Here is a 21,642-nt window from a genome sequence, read left to right on the forward strand (position 1 = left end):
TGGCGTGTGTGGGGGGGGGGGGTGTCAGGTCAATTTGTAATTAAAATTCAAAACATTTTTAATTTTAACATCTTTATATTGAAAATAAAATACAAGACTCCTCATGCTCGCTTTGTTTTTAATGCAAACAATAATAATTTAACAAAGCCACAATTTTTTTTTTCAAAAGATGTTGGATATGTAGAAACTATAGAAAAATAATTACAAAATTCCTCATAAGCTATAGTTTTTTTTTTTATTATTAGCTTACAGTCAGAGAATATTATAGCTCGACAATTAAATAATTTACATAATATAATATAACATTTATTAACACTTAAAAAGTTAAAAATATCAAAAGTACATAAGCATATCAAAAAAATCAATTATATTATTATTTAATATTTTCCGATTGAAAATTAATATCTACAAATGAGTTTGCATCTATTCTGGTATGAATATCTTAATAGTTATTATTCACATAATTTGGGGAAGCAAGTAATCTTTAAAAGTTAATCTTTTCAAAAAATTAGCACAATGCCTACTGCAGGTTAAATAACATAATATAATAATATAATTTTTTTTGATAAATATAAATAATAATAGTTAACATCTTCTATGGCAGTGTATACAGTGAAGTCACGACTTATAAAAATTGACAATTGTATTTTTATAGGTAAATAAATTAACTGAAACTATTAGTAAGAAAATGAGCAAGCATATCGGATAGATGGATTCAAAATTGTTAATCAACATGGACTAATGAAAGATTTAAATCTTTCAAAGTTTAACTCTATAGTTGACCATATATAAGAGACTAATTTATATTGTATAAATTAATATTTAACCACTTAAGACCAATGAGACAATGACAATATCAATAGACCAGTCCATTGAATCGCAAGGTATTTCAGAAGGCCAAAGTGTCTCAGTGTGTATGTAACACTATTTTATCATAACTTTTTGGCACCCATTGATTGTGACTATCCATAATATTACTTGCCTATAACTTATAATAGATTATTACAAATTACAATATAAAATCATCAATTGTGACTTATGAATTCAGAGGACTTAATTCCTTAGAATAATTATTTGTGAGTTGTGTGGCTATGTATTTCACGTGTACTTCATTTTGCAGAATTTTGTCCTTCAGCCAACCCACAAAAAAAAATTGTTACTCACATTATTATGTAAATACAAAATGTAAAAATACTTTATTACTACATTTAAATATACATTTTACATGTAAGCAAACGTAATGTAAAAAATAAAATAACTAATGGCCTTTGTTGCCGAAGTTGTAAACGATCAAAAAAAAAAAAAAATATATACATTTTAAAAGAAAAAAAGAAAAAAATGTACTTTGTTTCTAACTTATATTTTATTTAAATCAGATTCAGTACATTAAGTGACTTCTTTTGCTAACTTATAAGACTATTATTTAATTATTATAAATTAATAAAATAAAATCTATATATTTATTATTTGAATATATCACCTTATTGTTAGACATACTTCTTTTAAATTTGAAAAATATAGTTGATCTGACATCTAATATATACTATAATATAAAAATATTATGTCAGGTAATTAAAATAATGATGTAATTAATTTATTAAATATTAATAAAGTAAGTATGCTATATATAACTATTGACACTAGAAGGGAGTAGTTTCTATATATACATTAATAACTGTATGACACACAACGTTGAATATTTACTTTTTATTACTGTAAGGCATAATAAATTATCTTTTTTGTACATAACATCTTAACACTGTTAAGACCCAATTATTTAATTATTTAAACAATTTAAGTATTTATGAAAGTTATTTAGGCTTATAAATTAGAAAGCTGATAAAAATCAATTATTGTTCTAGTTTTATACCTTTGGTATTACATTGGATCCCAAAAACCTGGTGGTGTTGGAGCGTGATGTTGGTGTTTAACGGAGCGATGTCTTGAAAAATGATTCATGGCATTTTTGGCCTCTACAGGGTTATCATTATTTTCTTCATAAAATTTGCAACAGTCCATACAATCCCAACCATTTAACAACTTCCGCTCATTATGTTTTCTAACAGGATCTTCTTTGAATTTGTAATTAGGAAAATCATTTTTTTTATCATTCAAACCAGGAATAATATCAAAGCTATCTAATAAATTGGCATTAGGAACTTTGAATTGTTTTTTAAGTGTTGTTACATTATTTAAAACACTCATAGACACATTTGTTAGGCTGCAATTGGTTTCATCATTTGAATGATCATGTTTTTCAGTTTGATCATGTGAAGTATTTGTTTCCTTTGATTTTATAGTATTTGTTTTTATAATAGACAGTGAATTTTTACTAGGTTTGATAATTTTATTAAAATTACTTAAAGAAGTATTAACTGAATCATTTAGTTCTGTATTATGAATTATATTCCTTTCACATATATTATCATTAGTTGTATAATTTTTCAGATTAATCATCTCAGGACTAGACAAACTAGACGAGTTTAATACTGAAATGTTAGATGTTGGACTGCTAAAAGTAGTAATATCCATCTTCACCTTTTCTCTTTGCGATTGAAGCATTAATGTGGTTTGTTTGGATTTCTTTAATAAATCGGAAGGATTTCCATCACGCTTAACTTGTAATTTCCAAACATTATTTAATTTATTTTGAGATTTTATTTTGTTTTCCTTTTCAGGCCTTGTACTCACTAGTTTATTTTTAGTGCTTTCATTAAAATCTGTTTTATCTTTAAGAGACAATTTTAGAGGTGAATATGATGAATATAATTTTCTTTTCTTAGCAAATTCAATATTTTTGTTTGAAAGCGATAAGATCCATTGAGTCAATATATCAATAGCAGATGCATCTTGGTCAGCTGTGAAATTTAACAAATTTGCTAATGTTTTAACTTTTTCATCAATTTGTTCTAATCTAATTTTTAATTTAGAACAAAGACTTTGCAAATCATTAATTTTTATTTCAAATGTATTAATTTTTTCAACTTTTGACATGTTATTCATTGTTATTGTTTTTATAAATGTACATACATTTTGGCAAACATCTGTTAACATTTTTACATGAACCTCACTATCATTTGGATTATTCATTTTTTTAAACAAAATTTAATGTTGAACGAATGATACTTAACAATATAGTTACCCGTTGCCAGAACAAATTTGAACAATTTTGTAATTGAATATTAATTTGGAGACGAGATAAAATAATAAAAATGTCTTTAATTATAATTATTAGAGATTACTTACAAAAAATTCGACTATTTGAATAAAAATAAATTATTATTCTTCATGCAATATATTTTAGTCATAACACAATATTATAATTTAGTGTACAAAACAATAAACCTGATTTGTGATTACATTATTACATAAGACATAAATAATAAAATATGGCTTATACATATTTTGTTTATTGTACAATATTTTATGTTTAAAATAATTTGATATCAAAAACTGTTAACATTAACAAAATAGTAATAATAATAATAATTTATTTTATCACTATTTCAGATTAACCAACAATAATTACAATTTTAATTTATCGTCTTACAATGTGTTTAAAACTTAAAATCACTCGTTAATAAATGTTTATTCAAAACTGTGTGTGTCGAAATTTATCAAAATTATTAACAAGTGATATTTAACCGCAACTTAATTGAATTTATGTTTTATACACTCGTGTAATGTTGGTTAACATGAAAATTGATAGATGAACGTTGTTTGTAGTTGGACTTGACAAAAATTTCTGTTTATTATTTATTCGCACTGGATTTTTTAACCATAACTTAGGTTTTTAATATTTTTATTGTGATTGCGATAAAATAAATTTGTTGGGGTACTATAGTTTTTAACAAATACCTACTAAATATAAGGTTGTTACTATACATATTTTTGTTGGATGTTTAATGGCTTTTGATGGAGATGGCGGACGATATACAGGCAAGTTTTAATCTGTCTGCATGGTCACTTATGTTTTGTTATTTTTTTTATAAATTAATAAAATTATAGTTATATATTATAATTATTTATTTACTTATAAAATATTTTTGAAAATGTAACGTTAATCACTCAACATTTTAGGCTAATATTTATATTATAATATTTAAGTATAAGTATATTAACATTTACCATTTTTTCTTATCTCTATCATTTAGACATACTTTTGTAAATAACTACCCGGCAATGTTAAAATAAAACAATTATTAATATATGAATAACAAAAAATGTGTATAATTAATTTCTAGAAATGTGGTACACATTTAATGGGTCTTATATTTGGTCCATCTAAATTATATTAATTAGTAGTCATGGTATATTACTATTTAAGTATAGTAGAAAATATTAGTAATCAGCAAGACATTTTTAATTATTAGAAAAATAAATATTTTCTTGTAAGTATTTGTATAATTATGTACCTTCTTTGGTTTTAGCATATTCAATACAATACTTAAATCAAAACTATAATATTTAAGGTACTTATACTATTATCTACATTTATCAAAACAGGTAACATTTCAGACAGCATAAGTTTAGAATATGCAGATAAAACAACTACTTATATTTTAGTTTCTTTTTTATTTAATACAATATTGATGCAGTATAAAGAAGTAAAATGTTTGTATGTTGACAATGATATTGATCCTTAACTAATAAGTGATACTATTTAAGTTTTACTAACTTTTACAATCTTAGAAAATCGTGTCTGATTATGTTTTAACACGGTCAAATCCTTAGTCTTGCTGTAATATTTTTTTAATTATATCCCTAAGAATAGATTATTATTATTTATGACCATTGTTATTAATTATTTAATCATTATTTTATATACATTGATTTGTTAATTATTATAATATAGAGTTCACAGATTTCTTAAAGTAATAATTTACATATTTTATAGAGTATTCCGCGTTTGGAAATGCTATGCAAGCAAATGTACGAATCAAGGGATGCTGCTCTATGTGTGGAAGCCGAAAAAGCTTTGGTTTCATTTCAAAATAGTAATACTCCTAACACACTATCCAAGTGTCAATTGCTATTGGAACGAGCTGACTCACATTACTCTCAATTATTAGCAACTACAACCATAACTAAACTTTTATCACGCACTCCATTAACTTTGAACCTTGATCAAAGAATACAAATCAGTAAATTATTTTTAATATAACACGATTTTTAATAATATTTTTTACTTTATATCATAATTATTAAACATTTTTATTTTAGGAAATTATATTTTGAATTATTTGGCTACGCGTCCTAAATTGCCATCATTTGTAGTGCAAGCACTTGTATTATTGTTTGCAAAAATTACTAAACAAGGATGGTTTGATGGAGAAAAAGATTCCTATGCATTTAGAAATGTTGTATCTGATATTTCAGTATTTTTACAAGTAACTAAACTGTTGCAATTTTTAACTTTAAGTTGTATTATTTGGTTTGCTAGGTACTACTTAAAAAACTATTTTCTCACATTAATAGTTGTTAACAATTGTGGCATCAATTTGTATGTAATTGTTGAGCGACACAATTGATGATTCTTCAGACTTAGAAAATAATAGTTGTACTCCACATACTTAATAGAAGCTAGGAGATCCTTATACTTCAATAAGGCCTCTCAGACATTTACTCAAATTTGTATCTTTATGCTTATCATTTTTGTGGTGCTAGTTGCTACTGGAAGTCAGTTTATTTAAAGTCTAACTTTTTTCACCATGAGAAATACGCATACTTAACATATAACATTATTTTATTTAATTATTAATATTTATCAGTTTTTATTAAATAATTTTATTATTAATACAGTTTTTCTCTATTTAATTAAGTAAATTTTTTGTTATTAAAATATATGTTTGTTGTATTGTATTAGATACTAAAGTATAAATGTTTTAGGGAACGAATGTTGAACATTGCATGATTGGTGTACAACTTTTATCTCAGTTAACAACTGAAATGAACACTGTAGCTGATGTAGAATCTCACCGTGCTGTTTTAAAACATCGTAAAGTTGCATCATCATTCAGAGATACACAACTATTTGAAATTTTTCGAATGTCATGTCAAATGTTACGGGGTGCTAATAACAATCGAAAAAATTTAAATTTCACTGACGAAACCCAAGTAAATATTTGGTTCATCTAAATTATACTAATAATTTTTATGTTTTGATTAAATACATTGTTTTTTTGATTTAGCATGGATTCATGTCTCGATGTCTACAGTTAGCTCAAAATTGCTTAACCTATGATTTTATAGGCACAACTTGTGATGAATCGGCTGATGATATTTGTACTGTTCAAATACCCACAGGTTGGCGACCAGCATTCCTTGAACAATCTACTTTAACACTATTTTTCGATCTCTATCATTCCCTACCGCCTAGTTTGTCAAGCCTAGTAAGAAAAACTTTTAAAATGTACACACTTTGTCTTGTTATAAAATTAATTGTATTATAACTATTTAGGCTCTATCGTGCTTGGTGCAACTAGCATCAGTCCGACGTTCTTTATTTAGTACTACTGAAAGAGCTAAATTTTTATCTCATTTAGTAAATGGTGTCAAAGATATTCTACTTAATCCTCAGGTATTAAGATTTCAATTGAATATATATTTTCTCTTTATATTTAAATAAATTATTAAACATTTAAATGTTATATTAACTATTATTACACCCTAGTGTTATCATCGTTAAAATATTGTGTTATTATTATAATTCATTATTTTTTATGCTTAGGGTTTAGCTGATTCAAATAATTACCATGAGTTTTGTCGTTTATTAGCAAGACTGAAATCAAATTATCAACTTGGAGAACTTGTGATGGTGGACACTTACCAAGAAACTGTTGGTCTCATTGCTAAATTTACTGTTGAAAGTTTACAGGTAAAATTGTTTTATGAAATTCATAGAGCTTATTAAATATTTTAGTATATTCTAATAAAATTAAATGTTTATTTCATTATTTAACATTACATATGAATCCTAACTCGATTAATAATATAGGTGTATAATTTTAAGGTTTTTTTATACATTCCCTGATGTTTTTTTATCCAATTTAATAATATTAGTTTATTGCGGTCATTGTTGATTTTGGCTAAAATTCCAAAGTTGAAAGTTGCATACTCATAATTATAACTAAAATTTTGTTTATGTAATTTAATAGCCAATAAATATATGAAAAAATCTGTATTTATTTAGGTGTACCAATGTGCTCCAAACAGTTTTCACTATCTATTAAGTTTCTGGCAACGTATGGTAGCATCAGTACCTTATGTCAAAGCTACAGAACCTCATTTATTGGAAACTTATACTCCTGAAGTTACCAAGGCTTACATATCATCTAGGATAGAAAGTGTTACACTTATTGTAAGAGATGGATTGGATGACCCATTAGATGACTTCACTAATGTTCAGCAACAGCTTGAGCAGTTATCTGTGATTGGTAGATGTCATTATCAAAAAACATGCTCATTAATTGCTCAGTTATTTGACCAATCTGCTTCCAATTATCAAGAAATTATTGCTTCAGCTTCTGCTTCAATTTATGATCTAAAGATTCAAGAAGGTATGTAAAATAAATTTTCTTTAAGTTCAATTTGGTTTATGTTTTAGTAATTTTAAATATAGATTTAATCCAAATTTAACTGATGTTTCGTCACAATATATAGATAACGGATACAATTAAGTGAAGTATAAAATGATATTGGTATTGCGATGATGGTAGCAAGGGACAGCTTGCAAATATCTCTTTTCCTCCAATCATACTTTTTGAGTAACTCGCATTACTGAAAATATCTTCTCACCCATGTATAATTATGTTCTCTATCTTACAAACGTACCACATACCAAATTTGCATACTGTAGAACCAATTTTGTCTTGTTAGCTTTAATATTAAGATTAGAGTAGATTGACATGTAAATTGACTTAAATAATAACATTAACTTTGTCCATAAAAGTTAAAACGCAAATCGTGCCAGGATCTTGACAATTAAAACATGTTATAAACAAAATAATGGGTGGTTGCTTTCTTCGATTATAACATGTATAATGTATAATTTATTGTAAATTGTTTTTCTATTAATATTTAAAATTTACCTAATAATTTATATGTTTAATACCTTATAATATTTCTATTCTTATTTGCTTATTGTGCTTTTAAGTACAGATTGTAAATTTCATATAAAAATAAAAATCTTAATTTTTGTGTAAATTTTTTATGATATTTAAATTTTGAACCAATTATGATAGTTATTAAATTGCAATATAATATAATTACATAATCATAGTTCACTTTAAAATTTAAATATTGTAAAATGCCAATTTTCAAATATAGTTAATGTTCTTACTTTATAGGATTCAACTTATTCTAATATTAAAGCTATCAATACAAACTTAAATTCTGTAGAACCCATATTTTATATCTTGTAAATTAGAATAAACACATGTATGTATGTTGTGTCAATATATATTTTTTAGTTCAAAATATTCTTTTTAGTATAAATATATAAATAATTTTAAATTTAGGTTGTTTAACTTGGTTGGTATACTTGATTGGAGCAGCAATTGGTGGTCGTGTAACATTTAATAGTAATGACGATGGAGACGCAATGGATGGAGAAATGGCTTGTAAAGTTCTACAGTTAATGACTTTTAGTGATTCAAGGCTGCCACAAGGAGGTTATGAAAAATTAGAACATTCATTTCTATTTTTCTTTGAACAATTTCGAAAAATCTATATTGGTGATCAAGTAAGAAAAAATATTTATGTAGAATATTTAAAGTTCAATTATTTTTATGCCATATAACCCTAAATGGTTGTTAGATTTATTTTCATTTTTAATATTTTGGATAAAGTTAAATTTTGTATTACATTTTTATAGGTACCTAAGAATTCAAAGGTATACCGTCGATTACATGATGTCCTTGGCATTAGTGAAGAGCACATGGTTCTCAGCATTTTTATGAGGAAAATGTAAATTATTTTTATTTTTATTTAATGTCAATAGTTATTACTTATCATGTTATATCATTAATTTAATTTTCAGTATAACAAATTTAAAATTTTGGTGCTCCAGCAATACAGTAATTCAAAAAACATTAGCTCTATTGAATGACCTTTCCGTTGGTTTTTCCAGTGTTCGAAAATTAGTAAAACTTGATGAAATTCAGTTCCTATTAAACAATCATACAGTAATTTTAAATATTTACATTTAATTATTTTTAGATAAAATGTGTATCACTAAATGAATAATAATTTTTTTTTAACAGAGTGAACATTTTCCTTTATTGGGAAACACATTTAGTGTTAAAGATATGAGACATCGATCATCATTCTATACTTCATTAGGTAGACTCCTTATGATTGATTTATTGGAAGATGAAGATAAATTTGATAATTTTATGATACCCTTAACAGGTAAATTTATTCGATTATTATAATTTATACTGTATATACAATTAACTATCATTTTTAATTTTTTTTTTTTTTAATTTAGCATCCGTTGAGTCAATAGGAGCCTTATTAGCTACAGTTAACGGTGTCAATGATACATCAGTATATTCAAATATTGAAGCCAAAAAAGCTCTAATTGGCCTCATTAGAGATCTTAGAGGCTTAGCTTTTTCATTTAATACTAAAACATCATTTATGTTATTGTTTGAATGGTTATATCCATCATATACGCCAATTTTACTGCGTGCAATGGAACTATGGTATGCTGATCCTGAAATTACAACTCCATTATTAAAACTCTATGCAGAATTGGCTTTGAATCGTTCACAAAGACTTCAAGTTGATGTTTCTTCTCCTAATGGAATATTATTATTTCGTGAAGCAAGTAAAGTTGTTTGTACTTATGGTAAGCATTTTTTAACCTTATTATTTTTGTAAACAATATAATCATAAATATTTTTTACAGGAAATAATATTTTAAATCTTGATGTTCCACAAGATATGTTATATAAAAAAAAATTAAAAGGAATATCTATATGTTTTTCAATGTTAAAAGCTGCATTATGTGGAAACTATGTCAACTTTGGTGTTTTTAAACTTTATGGCGATGATACTTTGGAAAATGCTCTTAATATATTTGTAAAATTATTACTGTCAATTCCTCTAAGCGATCTTATGGTAAGTCGTATATTATTTGCATTAATATTAAACCTTATGTCGATTATAAAATTAAAATTCGTTCTGGTTATTATGTACATTGTTAGGATGTATAATAGCAATAGATCAAATAATTTTCAATCCATTTATAAACAAAATCTATTTTCAATTATCTCTTAGTTTTTGTGAAGTGGTGGAATTGTGATTTTTACTTGTCTTAATTGATTTTATAATATTATAGATATCAAATCCAATGATAAAGCTATTTACCAATTAAATTATCTTTTGAGTTAAGAATTTAAAAATTAAAAGCTTCACATAATAAAATTTATGAAAGTTAACTTTTTTTTCTTATTTCCTGTTTGTCCACTAACTGATGTATTACATAAATATAAATAGTTTAACGGTACCCACTTTTTAATACATTAAAATTCTCAGAAAATTATTCTAATTTGGGATATGATTTAATTTAACAATAAAAATTGGAGATAAGTAATTACAACATAAATTCAAAAATATTATTTTTTATCATTCAATACATATATTTTTCTTTGACAACAAAGATTTTGAAAGTTATAGTTATTTAACTTATTGTTATTATACTACATAAATTGTGTATATAGGTACCTTGAATTCACTTATGAACTTTTTTATTTAGTGTTACATATTTTAAGATTATCATCAATTTGTGTAGGAACATGGTTAGGTTATGTATTATGGTATTTTATATAATCCCTCTAAATTTAATGATTTTCTTGATTCACTAATATTTATTTATTCATGTCTACCATATAAGTTATAACCCTATGAAAAAAATTAACTCTTAAAATAGTACAGATACTTTTTAAGTTTTTTCTTCACTTTATCTATCTAATATTATTTATTTCATGTTATTAAATATTATTATAATATTAAAACTTATATTAATCAGCCTATAATATGCTATATACAATTGAATCACATTGCATATCTAAAATCATCCTATCAAAGTTATGCAATAACCTATATGTCAAAATATTTCTCATACTTTAGTAATGGGTGACTAATTGTAATATAATTTGTTAATTTTAATTTATTTTTAGCATTATCCTAAATTATCACAAACATATTATGGATTACTTGAGTGCCTTGCTCAAGATCATATGGAGTTTTTATCAACTTTAGAACCTCAAGTATTTTTGTACATACTTTCATCAATATCTGAAGGACTGAATGCATTAGGTGAGTTATATATTGTAAAAAGATATATTTCCTATATTATGAGATAAATATTTTAGTAAGTATTGGTATACAAGATATATGTTTTAAAAGCTAATAAAATTATAATAAACACTGCAAATCCTGTATTTGACCAGTATGCAATGCATTTTAATAGCTTGGTAAGTACATATTTAACGTCATGTCATGGGAGTAAGTATTAGATCATAATATATTTTGATTAGAGTCATGCTCATCTTGGCTGTGTAAACAATTTTCCATACATATAAGTGACAAGTTACTGTGTTATATGCTTTATGTGCGCATGCATGAATTGAACTGTTGCATATTTATCGGTTGACTGCTGATTGGTTTATATTTTATGATGTATATCAATTCAAATAGATAAATATGCTACATTTCTTTTCACTCATGCACAGTTTATTAATTTTATACAAAGGCTTGTCGCTAATATATCGGATAAAATTATCAGGATAGAGATTCATTTATTGTATTTAATCTATGGTTCAAGTAGATTACTGTCATGGTGTGCTAGGAAAGTTAGTAGCAGTATTACTGTTCGAGCTTGAAGTAATTATAGAAAAGTGGTCTCTACAACCAAGTTGGATTAAATTGAAGACTAAATTTAGAAAGCTGAAAAAAAACATGGTTGAATTTAGGTAGTTAGGCTTACCTTGGTGAGTGTCTGCACGTGTGCTCCTGTTTTTAGGATGTCAAGTTCTAAAGAGTTGATAATATTGTACAATCTACATCATTTTACTATGGCCAGCAGCAAGAGAAAACTCCTAGGCGGAATAGTGTGAACAGTGGCGGCGCCAGGGGTGGGCCCGGGCCCACCCCAAAAATTAAATTTAATCATACTAGAACACTAAAAAATATCTCATGAATAAATCAAAATATGGAAATATGAAGTCATAATAGATGGCGTGAACAACATTTTGAATGGGTTAAAAACTATGCACTATGCTTTCAAGCCTCATAAATAATGTGTATTTTCCAGCGGCTGAATACGAAAATAATAAGTTATACTTACTAGTTATTATTAAATATTAATCAAGGTTATTAATAATTTTGTTGAAAATTCCATGAACAACGGGATTAGATTATTAACCAACTACCTATGATAAAGAAAATACAAAGGAAAGCATTCTATTTTAATATACTTTTACATGAATATATATTTTGTTAGGAAATAAATACTATTAATACATGTTTACAAATCATTGTTTTAGTAAGTTAACACAATGAAGTGTAAAAAAAATTGAAAAATTGGAAGTTGACCCTCCCCCTCCCCCTTCTGCGCAATTGCCTGTCATCACTATTGTTTATATTATATATATATATATGTATATATAAATACCAAGTCAACAATTTGGCCCTCCCTAAAATATTTGGGCCCCAGCCTGGCCCACCTGGTATTAAAATTCTGGCGCCGCCACTGAGTGTGAATGAAATCACTTCCAATAATACATTTGGTTATTAAAATAAAGAGTCACATTATACTACAATGATTTTAGATACGTTAAGGATGTAACATAACCAAGAAAGAGAAATAATAAAGATTTTTGAGGTTCATAAGTTTAAATTAATAATTGTTTATCATATTAAATATATAGTTAGAATGTATTGTTATTGTTTGTTGTTAATCTTACTTATTCAGTTGCTACCCTTTATTAACACTAATATTTTTTTAGATATGTCTATATGCACAGGATGTTGCACTACTCTCGATCATATTGTTACTTATGTGTTTAAACAATTATTATTAAAAGGTAAGTGTTAGGTTAGGTTAACTTTTTTTTTTTACTTTATTAATAAATACACAATCTATACACAATCAGCATAATAAGAGTATGAGCTAATGACAATGACAATATAATGAAATTTTGAATGAAGAAGCTACCCACTGATGACAATTACGTCTTTAATTATTTTGTTTTGACCTTAATATTAGTTTTTTTTTAAGTGTTTAACTTAAATAAAGAAAGTAAAAAATCTATAAATATAAAAACCTTAGAAAAAATCATAGTCATAATTATTATATATCAGTTGTTCTTAAATATACTCAATTTTTTTTTCTTACATCCACCTTGTGTTAGAATTTTCTAATAACTGAAAAGTTGTTATAAATTTAATATTTTGATTTTCTTTAGGTAAAAAAGTGAGGCGTCGCATGCAACAAGTAAATGAAATTTTTTTACGTACTCTAGAAACACATTTAGGTGTGTTTAGACAAATCTTACAGACTGTACTCAACATAATCATTTTTGAAGAATGTAGAAATCAATGGTCAATGTCCAGACCTCTTCTTGGGCTCATACTACTTAATGAAGAGGTATTATTGATTACTTAAACTATAATCTAAAATAAAGTAAAAGCTCACTTATATAACATCACTTACATTTTGTTTAGTATTTTAATCAACTAAGGGATGTTATCTTGCAAAGCCAACCAATTGATAAACAATCAGCAATGGCTCAATGGTTTGAAATGTTAATGGAAGGAGTTGAAAGGAATTTAGCAAGCAGAAATCGAGAAAGGTATGTAAATAAATAAATATATATATATACAGAGTGTTTGATTCGTCATAAAACACTCATTATTTCAAAAAGTATTGACTTTTTTCAAAATATTTTTTTACGTGGTTTCAAGTTGTTAAAAAACCAACGTTTTTATTAAAAAATTATATTTTTAAATATTTTTTATCCTTATCATTTTTTAAGTTTTTTACTTTTTTGAATGACAACATAGAGTTTTAATTTCATATTCCAAAGCAGAATATTTTTCTAAGTATTTTGATACATAGAAATCGAATTTGAGGCTAGTAGTTTATGAGTGATAAGTATTTAAAGTTTTGATAGGAAGAATGGAGTGGTACGGGGTTACCCCGCAAAATGTTTGTCCACTACTCCGCTTGTCTAAACTTTAAATACTTATAACTCAGAAACTACTAACCCCAAATTCGATTTCTATGTATCAAAATACTTAGAAAAATATTCTGCTTTGGAATATGAAATAAAAACTCTATATTATTCAAAAAAGTAAAAAACTAAAAAAATGATAAGGATAAAAAATATTTAAAAATATAATTTTTTAATAAAAACGTTGGTTTTTAACAATTTGAAACCATGTAAAAAATATTTTGAAAAAAGAATACTTTTTGAAATAATGAGTGTCTTATGATAAATCAATAACCCTGTATGTATATATATACATACTTAGTTAAGATATAAATCTACTAAAAAAATATTAAATTCAATAAATTAACTCCTATATAACATTTAATAGGTTCACTCAAAATCTATCCTCATTCAAAAAAGAATTAACCGAGAAAGGATCAGCAATATCTATGAATTCTGTTAATAATGAAGTTATGATAACCACATAACACGTTGGATTGCTTAAATTGTGTAATTTCATTTCTTAATTGTATTGCCTTCAAATTCCAATATCAATATTTTAAGAAACAATTATGGTTATTTATTTATTATTTTTGAGCCATGTAAATAACAAAAAAATCTTAATCTTTGTATACAGTTTTAACTAGATTATAGGGCCTACCTCCTAGTCATAGGCTATTACTGGATTATATTATTTTGAACATTTAATGATTATTAAATGTATTAATTATTATGTATGATACATAAATGCGATTAAGATAAATGCAGTTTTTGAACTATGTGTAAATATATTTTATTATTTTTTAATGAACAAAAAAGTGTTGGATAATTTTTGTAAGACATAAAATAAACCTAATGTCACTTATAAATCCTCAGAGTTATAACTCTAAGGCTCGATTATTGATGTCTTATAAACTTTCAACTGATCTTAATCTTAATAAAAATAACATTGTGTTACTGAAACAAAATACACTAAATGCATTTAATTAAGCTCACTCATATGTATGAAAAATTAAATATTTGTTTATTTAAATCAAATTCAATAATCAAAAATTGTAATTTTGTCCATTCATCTTTGTTTTTATATAATCACAGTCAGTCTACATATTATGCCAAGACTGGGACAATAAAATAAATAGTTAATACATCAAGCATAAAAATACTTTAGCTTTTAAGAACTTATCTCCACTAGAATCTTGACTTATCTATTAACTAATTAAATTAAATATTGTCTAATTTTACATACATGAAAAGCATAATAATATGTCAATATACATTTTTATCCTGGTAAATTAGGTGAGACACCAATTTTTAAAAAACATTGATGGTATGTGTGCAAAGATAACCCCCCACTTTACATGATAGATAGTCCATTCAATATAAGAAACGTATCTGACAGCTGACTTGCGCACATGAGTACAACTTTGATCAAAAGAATCCTCACAGGTCAGTGTTGGTGAAAGAAGCATCTGATGACTGCCGTTGATGAAAACTGGTTGCAGCCCACTTTTATATTTCTAAATGGAGTATAAATATCATCTACTTTTTCAGTTGATTTCATATTATAGGCACTGTATCAGTTACAACTAAGGAATAAAATATTTTACTTTGTGGTTACAATTCTAAAAATATTTTTTTTGCAAAATAATAGAAAAAAAAAGTACTAGAAGTTCGATTTTTTGTGTAAAAACGTGCACCTCAGTATATAATAGGCAATAGTTTATTCTTCCACAACATTAATAACAATTGAGTAAGTACATCTAACAAAAATTATATTATCACTTGCTTCAAAAAATAAATAAGTTATAATGATAGTGGATAACAAATAATAGCGATAGTATTTCAACCATATCCTTTTGTTTTAGTTACAATAATAATAATTACGTCAATAAATTATCACAGAACCTATTGTAGAACAAACTTAATTATATGCAAATATAATTCATAGTATCATTAAGTAATTAACAATAACAATGGTATACAAAAACAATTTAAAATAGCTTGATTGATATTATATAAAAATATATTTTAATAGTTAATAATTAAACTTTAGTTTCTGTATGTTGTGAAAGTGCAACTTCTCGTAAATTATCATTAGTTACATCAATAATACGTAGCCCTGGTCCATAACGGTTATATTCATTTGAATCAATATACTGTGATTGCATATGTCTTCTATCCATTTCATATAATAATGCAGATCTAAAAAAGAATAACCATCGTTCCATTGATCTCAGTTTATCGCGTACTAAATTTTGTCTGAGAAGTATTAGGCGTCCAAAAATAGTTTAAGAGCTGACTTCAAGTTTTATCATATACAAGCATATCTAAGTTCACAGTTCACTTACATAATCAAAATTAAATCTAGAATAAATGATAGTAACAAACCTGTAAACTTCATAACGCATCACAATCTCTTCTAATTCTTGTTTATATAACCGAGTTAACATAGCATTAAAACAATCGAGTTCTGGTAACCGAAACATTTCCCATCTAAGTTTATGGTCTAATGTTTGAGCTGCATGAGAATAAACACTGAGCCATACAGGGATTTCTTAAATAAAAAAAAAAGTTAAAACGAAAAGTAGAACACAACCACATTAACAAAAATTATTTTTACCTTGATTTAGGTAAGGATTCGCAGGAACAAGCATATTGTGAGAATGGAAATGTGTAGGTCTTGGTGGAGGAGGAGGTAGAAGTGGCAATGGAATTCTCACTTCAGGTTGATAAATATAATGTGGAGCACATGGATGCTCATATTGTGCTTGTCGGGAAATATGACTGAAAAAAAATCAAAACGTGTAGTATAGAATATAGATACAACAAAATAATTAAATAATAAAAACATTATTACAGCATAACATTCATATTTCAAGATTAAAAAAAAAAAATGATATTTATTGTGTATACCTAAAATATTTTTTAACATTTAATCAGTATACAGAATGAAATATTATAATAGACCTACATTCAATATTTATAGTCAAATAATTTATGTTTCCTAGACCTTTGTCTGATTTCAACCTCTCTTACATACCTCACATGGACAATAAATAAATAAAAAAATGGTTTAAAATACTACAACATGAATCAACAAACAATATTAATAATGTCCAGTGCATTATTAGGTATAAAATATTTAAAACATAAATTATACTAAATATTTTTTAGATTTTATATAATTTATGGTTGTTATACCATATATTTATAACTTAAAAAACACTAAATTGATTAAATCTAAATATTACAATTTTAGTTTTTACTTACTTAACAAAATATACTCCATACTCATCGCTTTCAATACGTTCCCATCCAGTAGGAAGACCTTCTTTTTCTAAAGGATGTGACCAATGAGTAGTTTTGGTATTGTGGTCGATAAAATACTTACGACCTCTTAACGTTAAGTCTACTGACCAACCTGGTGGTAAAGGAAGTTCTTCACCTCCACCTGATCAAAAACAAATTTGAATGCTGAAGATTTTAATATCATCATCTATTATATATATTAGTTATCTATAATAATAATATTATAAAGAAAAACGATTCGTATTTTTGTATGTTTGTAACGAATTAACTCAAAATCTACTGGATCAATTTCAAAAATTCTTTCATCATCAGAATGCAACATTATTCCTGATTAACATAGGCTATATTTATAACTAGAACGAATTAGAGTTTCTACTAAAATTTCAATAATGTAACCCAACGAGTAAAAAAATCAGACATAAAATGACTTGCATCGCATGCACTGTGGAAACTATTGATGATAGAACAAAAAAATTCTACAATATTAAAGAAAATATAAATATCCAACTATTGTAGTTATGAAACTATAACTACTTTTTTTACATTTTAAAAATTGAGAGAAATGCCAATTAAAATGTTATCGATTTTAATTACAACTAAAACATAAATATTCACCTGTTGGTAATGGTATTGGAACAGACTGTCCAATATTATGTAAAGCTGGAGTAGAATGATGAGTAGTCATAATTTCATTTTTGTGTTGTATTTGAATCTATAAGTTCAAACATATGTGCATCAATTACTATTGGTAATTTCTACAACAACTAATAATTGTATTAGATTTTTTGACGCAAGGCCGAAAGAAACACTTTTATCAAATTATTATTTAATAGGTTACCAAGATTTGGATAAAAGAAATATCCAAAATTAGTGTTACAGTAGTATATTGTAAATGTATGAAATCAATCAGATTTACAGTAAGCAAAATTAATTAACTTTTATATATATATATATATATATTTAAATTAAAGTTTAGATAAACATAAACACAGTTAAGAAGCTAAATATTTTTAGAATCTAAAATAGATATGGACTTACAGTTGGGAAACATTGTGACAATGCTGGTGAGTAAATTGTATTGTCACTAAATCCATGTAAAATAACAGAAGACTCAGCTAAATCAGAGTGTGAATGATAAGGCAAACAAGTGGCACTACTGTGAGTTCCCATCTAAAAAAATAAATACAATTTCAATTATTTAACATACAATAGAAACAGTACAATTGTTTTTCATTATTTCATGATACCAATAGTTCTACAATCAATATATCAAAATCGGGCATACGTGGCTTACACACAGCTTTCTCATGAGACACGACGATCCTGCCCAATGTACAACCTGCGGAGAAGCTCTAACTATCAAACACGTCCTTCTACACTGCCGAAATTTTACAGATACCAGAACCTCCTTAAACATTCCAGAACACCTCTACGAAGCACTCGGACCGGACTATGAAAATTCTATTAATATTCTAACTTTCCTAAAAATAACCAAACTTTATAACCTCATATAATTTCATATGTTTTCCTAGATATTCCCCTACTTTAATTATACATACCTACCAAGAATAATTTTATTGTTATATTGTAAAATGTATTGTAAATTGTACCTGTATATATAAGTAATATTTTAAAATATGTAAGCTAATAACCTTAGTTGTTGAGGCTTTAAAGTAATAAAAAAAAAAATATATATATCAAAAACAATTGCTTTCCTAACAAAATGGCATATGAGTTTAAACAAAAAATTTAGAACGTAAACAAATAATCTTCCATCTCACAAATTATACCAACTATAATAAATTAACTACAATATCGGTACATTGTACGATTACACCATTTTTAACTTGCCTGATGATTTATGTGACAGTCATTGGAAATATATCTATTGCTACAATTCCTAACACTTATTGATTGATCAGCAGCTATATTTGGTGAATTACTCCATAAATTAGCATTGGCAAATCTTTAAAAAATAAATGTATTAACATTTCATAATAGTTCATAAATTAATAATACTAAATACTTTTGAGCTAAATCAGGAACAGAACTACTAGGAGTATATTTTCCTTCATGACCAATCAACATTGATGGAGATGGTGTATTTTTCACATTACCAAATTTTTGAGCTGAACCACTTGGTTGGTTTGTATTCTAAAAATGTTTTAATTAAATGGAGCTTCGTTTAAAAATCAAATAATTCTTACATTCAAATTTGGGGATTCCGAAACATTTGTCCGGCTGTGGTTATTTTTTCTAAAAGGTTCTGTAGTCCATACATTTATAACTAAAAATAAAACATTTAATTCATCAATAGGTATTCCAGATTAAAGTAAAACATTAAAATAAATACATTTTTTAGAATCTTAACACATAACTTATATTATCTTAATATTATTAACTATAATTAAATACTTAAATTGTAGTGCAATAAATTAGTATTATAGCTATTATATTTTTTTTGGTACTAGTAAAATTTTTAATATAAGCAAAAAATAATTGATTCAACCGTTAAGATTTTTATCATATCAACAAAAACTTTATTAGATGTTCAATTATTGTGCGGGCGGCCTTGTGACTAGCATTTATAAAATGAAAGATATTCTCCAAACGAAACAAATAATAATAATGTTTAATAATTCAATTTGTAACATGCAACATGTACATGACAAGATAAAAAGTTAAATAAATTAAATTTAAAAATGATCATAACTAACACAAATTGCATACCTATTACCTAGTAAACATGGTTTGGTAAATAAAATCATACAAAATCGATTAAAAGAAATTCTCACAATGACCACTAGCAAAAACAGATGTAACATTGTAACCAATGATGGGTTAAACTTTATACTTAATAATATTTTATGTAACTAAATTAAAAGAATTAATTCTACCACATTGAGAATTATTTCGATATTTATTTCTAATACAGATAAGAAATAATAAAATAACATCAATATTATACTAATATTCAATATTCATAAACAATGAATATTATATTAAAACATATTTTAATTATATAATGTTTTTTTTTACTTTGTGAACTTACTTGGTATTTCTGGAGGCTTGTCTTTTTTAACATATTTTCCTACCACTCCTTCTTTGATAGTTCTTGTATCTTTATTTTTTCTCGACAACATCTTAAATAGGTTAAGTTTGTTCTAAATTCCTAGATTTTTTTGAAATAATTTAATGGAAATTATCACTATATATACATTGTTTAATGTTCATGACCTAAGTTATAGTTTGTTATTGGTTTAAAAAAAAAAAAAATTCTTAATTTATATGATATGAGTTGAATAGGTACTCACAGGCAGGGGCAGACTGGCCTGGAAGCTAAATGGCCCGTTTACCTAAAGTATGGATAGAAAAAATAATAATATAGAGTAATGAAAGAGTTTATTTATCTATATACGAAGACGAAATGGAATTTAATTGATTATTTCTTTAATATTTTGATATTTTAAATTATGATAAAGCCATTATTATAATTATATCTAAAGCTAAAATAGTTTATTCTTTGTAAGTTGCTATATTTATTTTAATTTCATTAGAAGATATTATGATTATTATTTTGGTTTGTGTATTTTTATTTCAGTTTTATAGTTTTGTTAATAGTTTTATCTGTAAAATACATACACTATAATATTATTTATTATTTTATTACCTATTTGTTGTTTGCCTGCCTATATACGTATATATTTACATACAAAATTAAATAAAATACAATTTTTAACCAGGAGATGAAAACTTTGAGTAGCCTGGAGGAACTTAATTTTCCTGGCCTGAATTTTTTTCCCACTCCGCCCCTGCTCACAGGGCTACAAAATATTTACAGGTAAAAAAACTTACACGTTTGTATTAAAATACGTAACAGAATACCTACTTAAAATTATATTTATACACAAAAAGTATTAAATTTGTAGTTATTTTAATATAATGTAGTGGTTGATAAACATTAAACTATTCAATTTAAATTACATATTTGAAAATTATAAAAATAATGTAAGATGTAAATACTAATTTCATAATAGTAACAGATTGAAGACTACAGTCAAAGGTAATTGAATTATAAATAATAATTTTTAATTAAAAAATAAAACTCTTA

The 21,642-nt window shown here is 25.6% G+C and overlaps 3 protein-coding genes across 9 annotated transcripts; 1 reads left to right on the forward strand and 2 right to left on the reverse strand.

Annotated features, from left to right (window-relative positions):
- Positions 1–1,692: 1,692 nt before the first annotated feature.
- Positions 1,693–3,228, reverse strand: LOC107162241 (uncharacterized). The gene has a single exon (XM_089222677.1). The coding sequence runs from the start codon at positions 3,088–3,090 to the stop codon at positions 1,879–1,881; it is 1,212 nt and encodes a 403-aa protein (XP_089078803.1). The 5' UTR covers positions 3,091–3,228; the 3' UTR covers positions 1,693–1,878.
- A 343-nt stretch (positions 3,229–3,571) lies between these two features.
- Ranbp16 (Ran-binding protein 16) lies at positions 3,572–15,009 on the forward strand. Its single transcript, XM_015509079.2, has 19 exons — positions 3,572–3,939; positions 4,898–5,144; positions 5,224–5,390; positions 5,890–6,117; positions 6,192–6,392; positions 6,461–6,580; positions 6,731–6,877; positions 7,193–7,559; positions 8,520–8,743; positions 8,876–8,967; positions 9,041–9,185; positions 9,264–9,411; positions 9,491–9,853; positions 9,914–10,125; positions 11,187–11,325; positions 13,017–13,094; positions 13,476–13,657; positions 13,735–13,862; positions 14,611–15,009. The coding sequence occupies exons 1-19, from the start codon at positions 3,916–3,918 to the stop codon at positions 14,708–14,710; spliced, it is 3,312 nt and encodes a 1,103-aa protein (XP_015364565.1). The 5' UTR covers positions 3,572–3,915; the 3' UTR covers positions 14,711–15,009.
- Positions 15,010–15,223: 214 nt separating this feature from the next.
- sav (scaffold protein salvador) lies at positions 15,224–21,642 on the reverse strand. 7 transcript variants are annotated; one of them, XM_015509038.2, is made up of 12 exons: positions 21,421–21,641; positions 20,846–20,887; positions 20,584–20,703; positions 19,739–19,818; positions 19,558–19,685; positions 19,383–19,497; positions 18,570–18,701; positions 18,147–18,243; positions 17,493–17,673; positions 16,843–17,006; positions 16,611–16,776; positions 15,224–16,424 (listed from the first exon to the last, which is right to left on the reverse strand). In XM_015509038.2, the coding sequence occupies exons 3-12, from the start codon at positions 20,672–20,674 to the stop codon at positions 16,265–16,267; spliced, it is 1,314 nt and encodes a 437-aa protein (XP_015364524.1). In that variant the 5' UTR covers positions 20,675–20,703; positions 20,846–20,887; positions 21,421–21,641; the 3' UTR covers positions 15,224–16,264. The 7 variants fall into 7 exon arrangements, with proteins under 7 accessions (XP_015364524.1, XP_015364523.1, XP_015364522.1 ...); XM_015509037.2 differs by having other exon boundaries at positions 21,387–21,641; XM_015509036.2 differs by having other exon boundaries at positions 21,202–21,641.

This window comes from Diuraphis noxia, unplaced genomic scaffold (genome assembly GCF_037042655.1).
Source record: "Diuraphis noxia isolate RWA-SAM2 unplaced genomic scaffold, SU_Dnox_SAM2 contig0003, whole genome shotgun sequence".
In the NCBI taxonomy this organism is placed as follows: Eukaryota; Metazoa; Arthropoda; class Insecta; order Hemiptera; family Aphididae; genus Diuraphis; species Diuraphis noxia.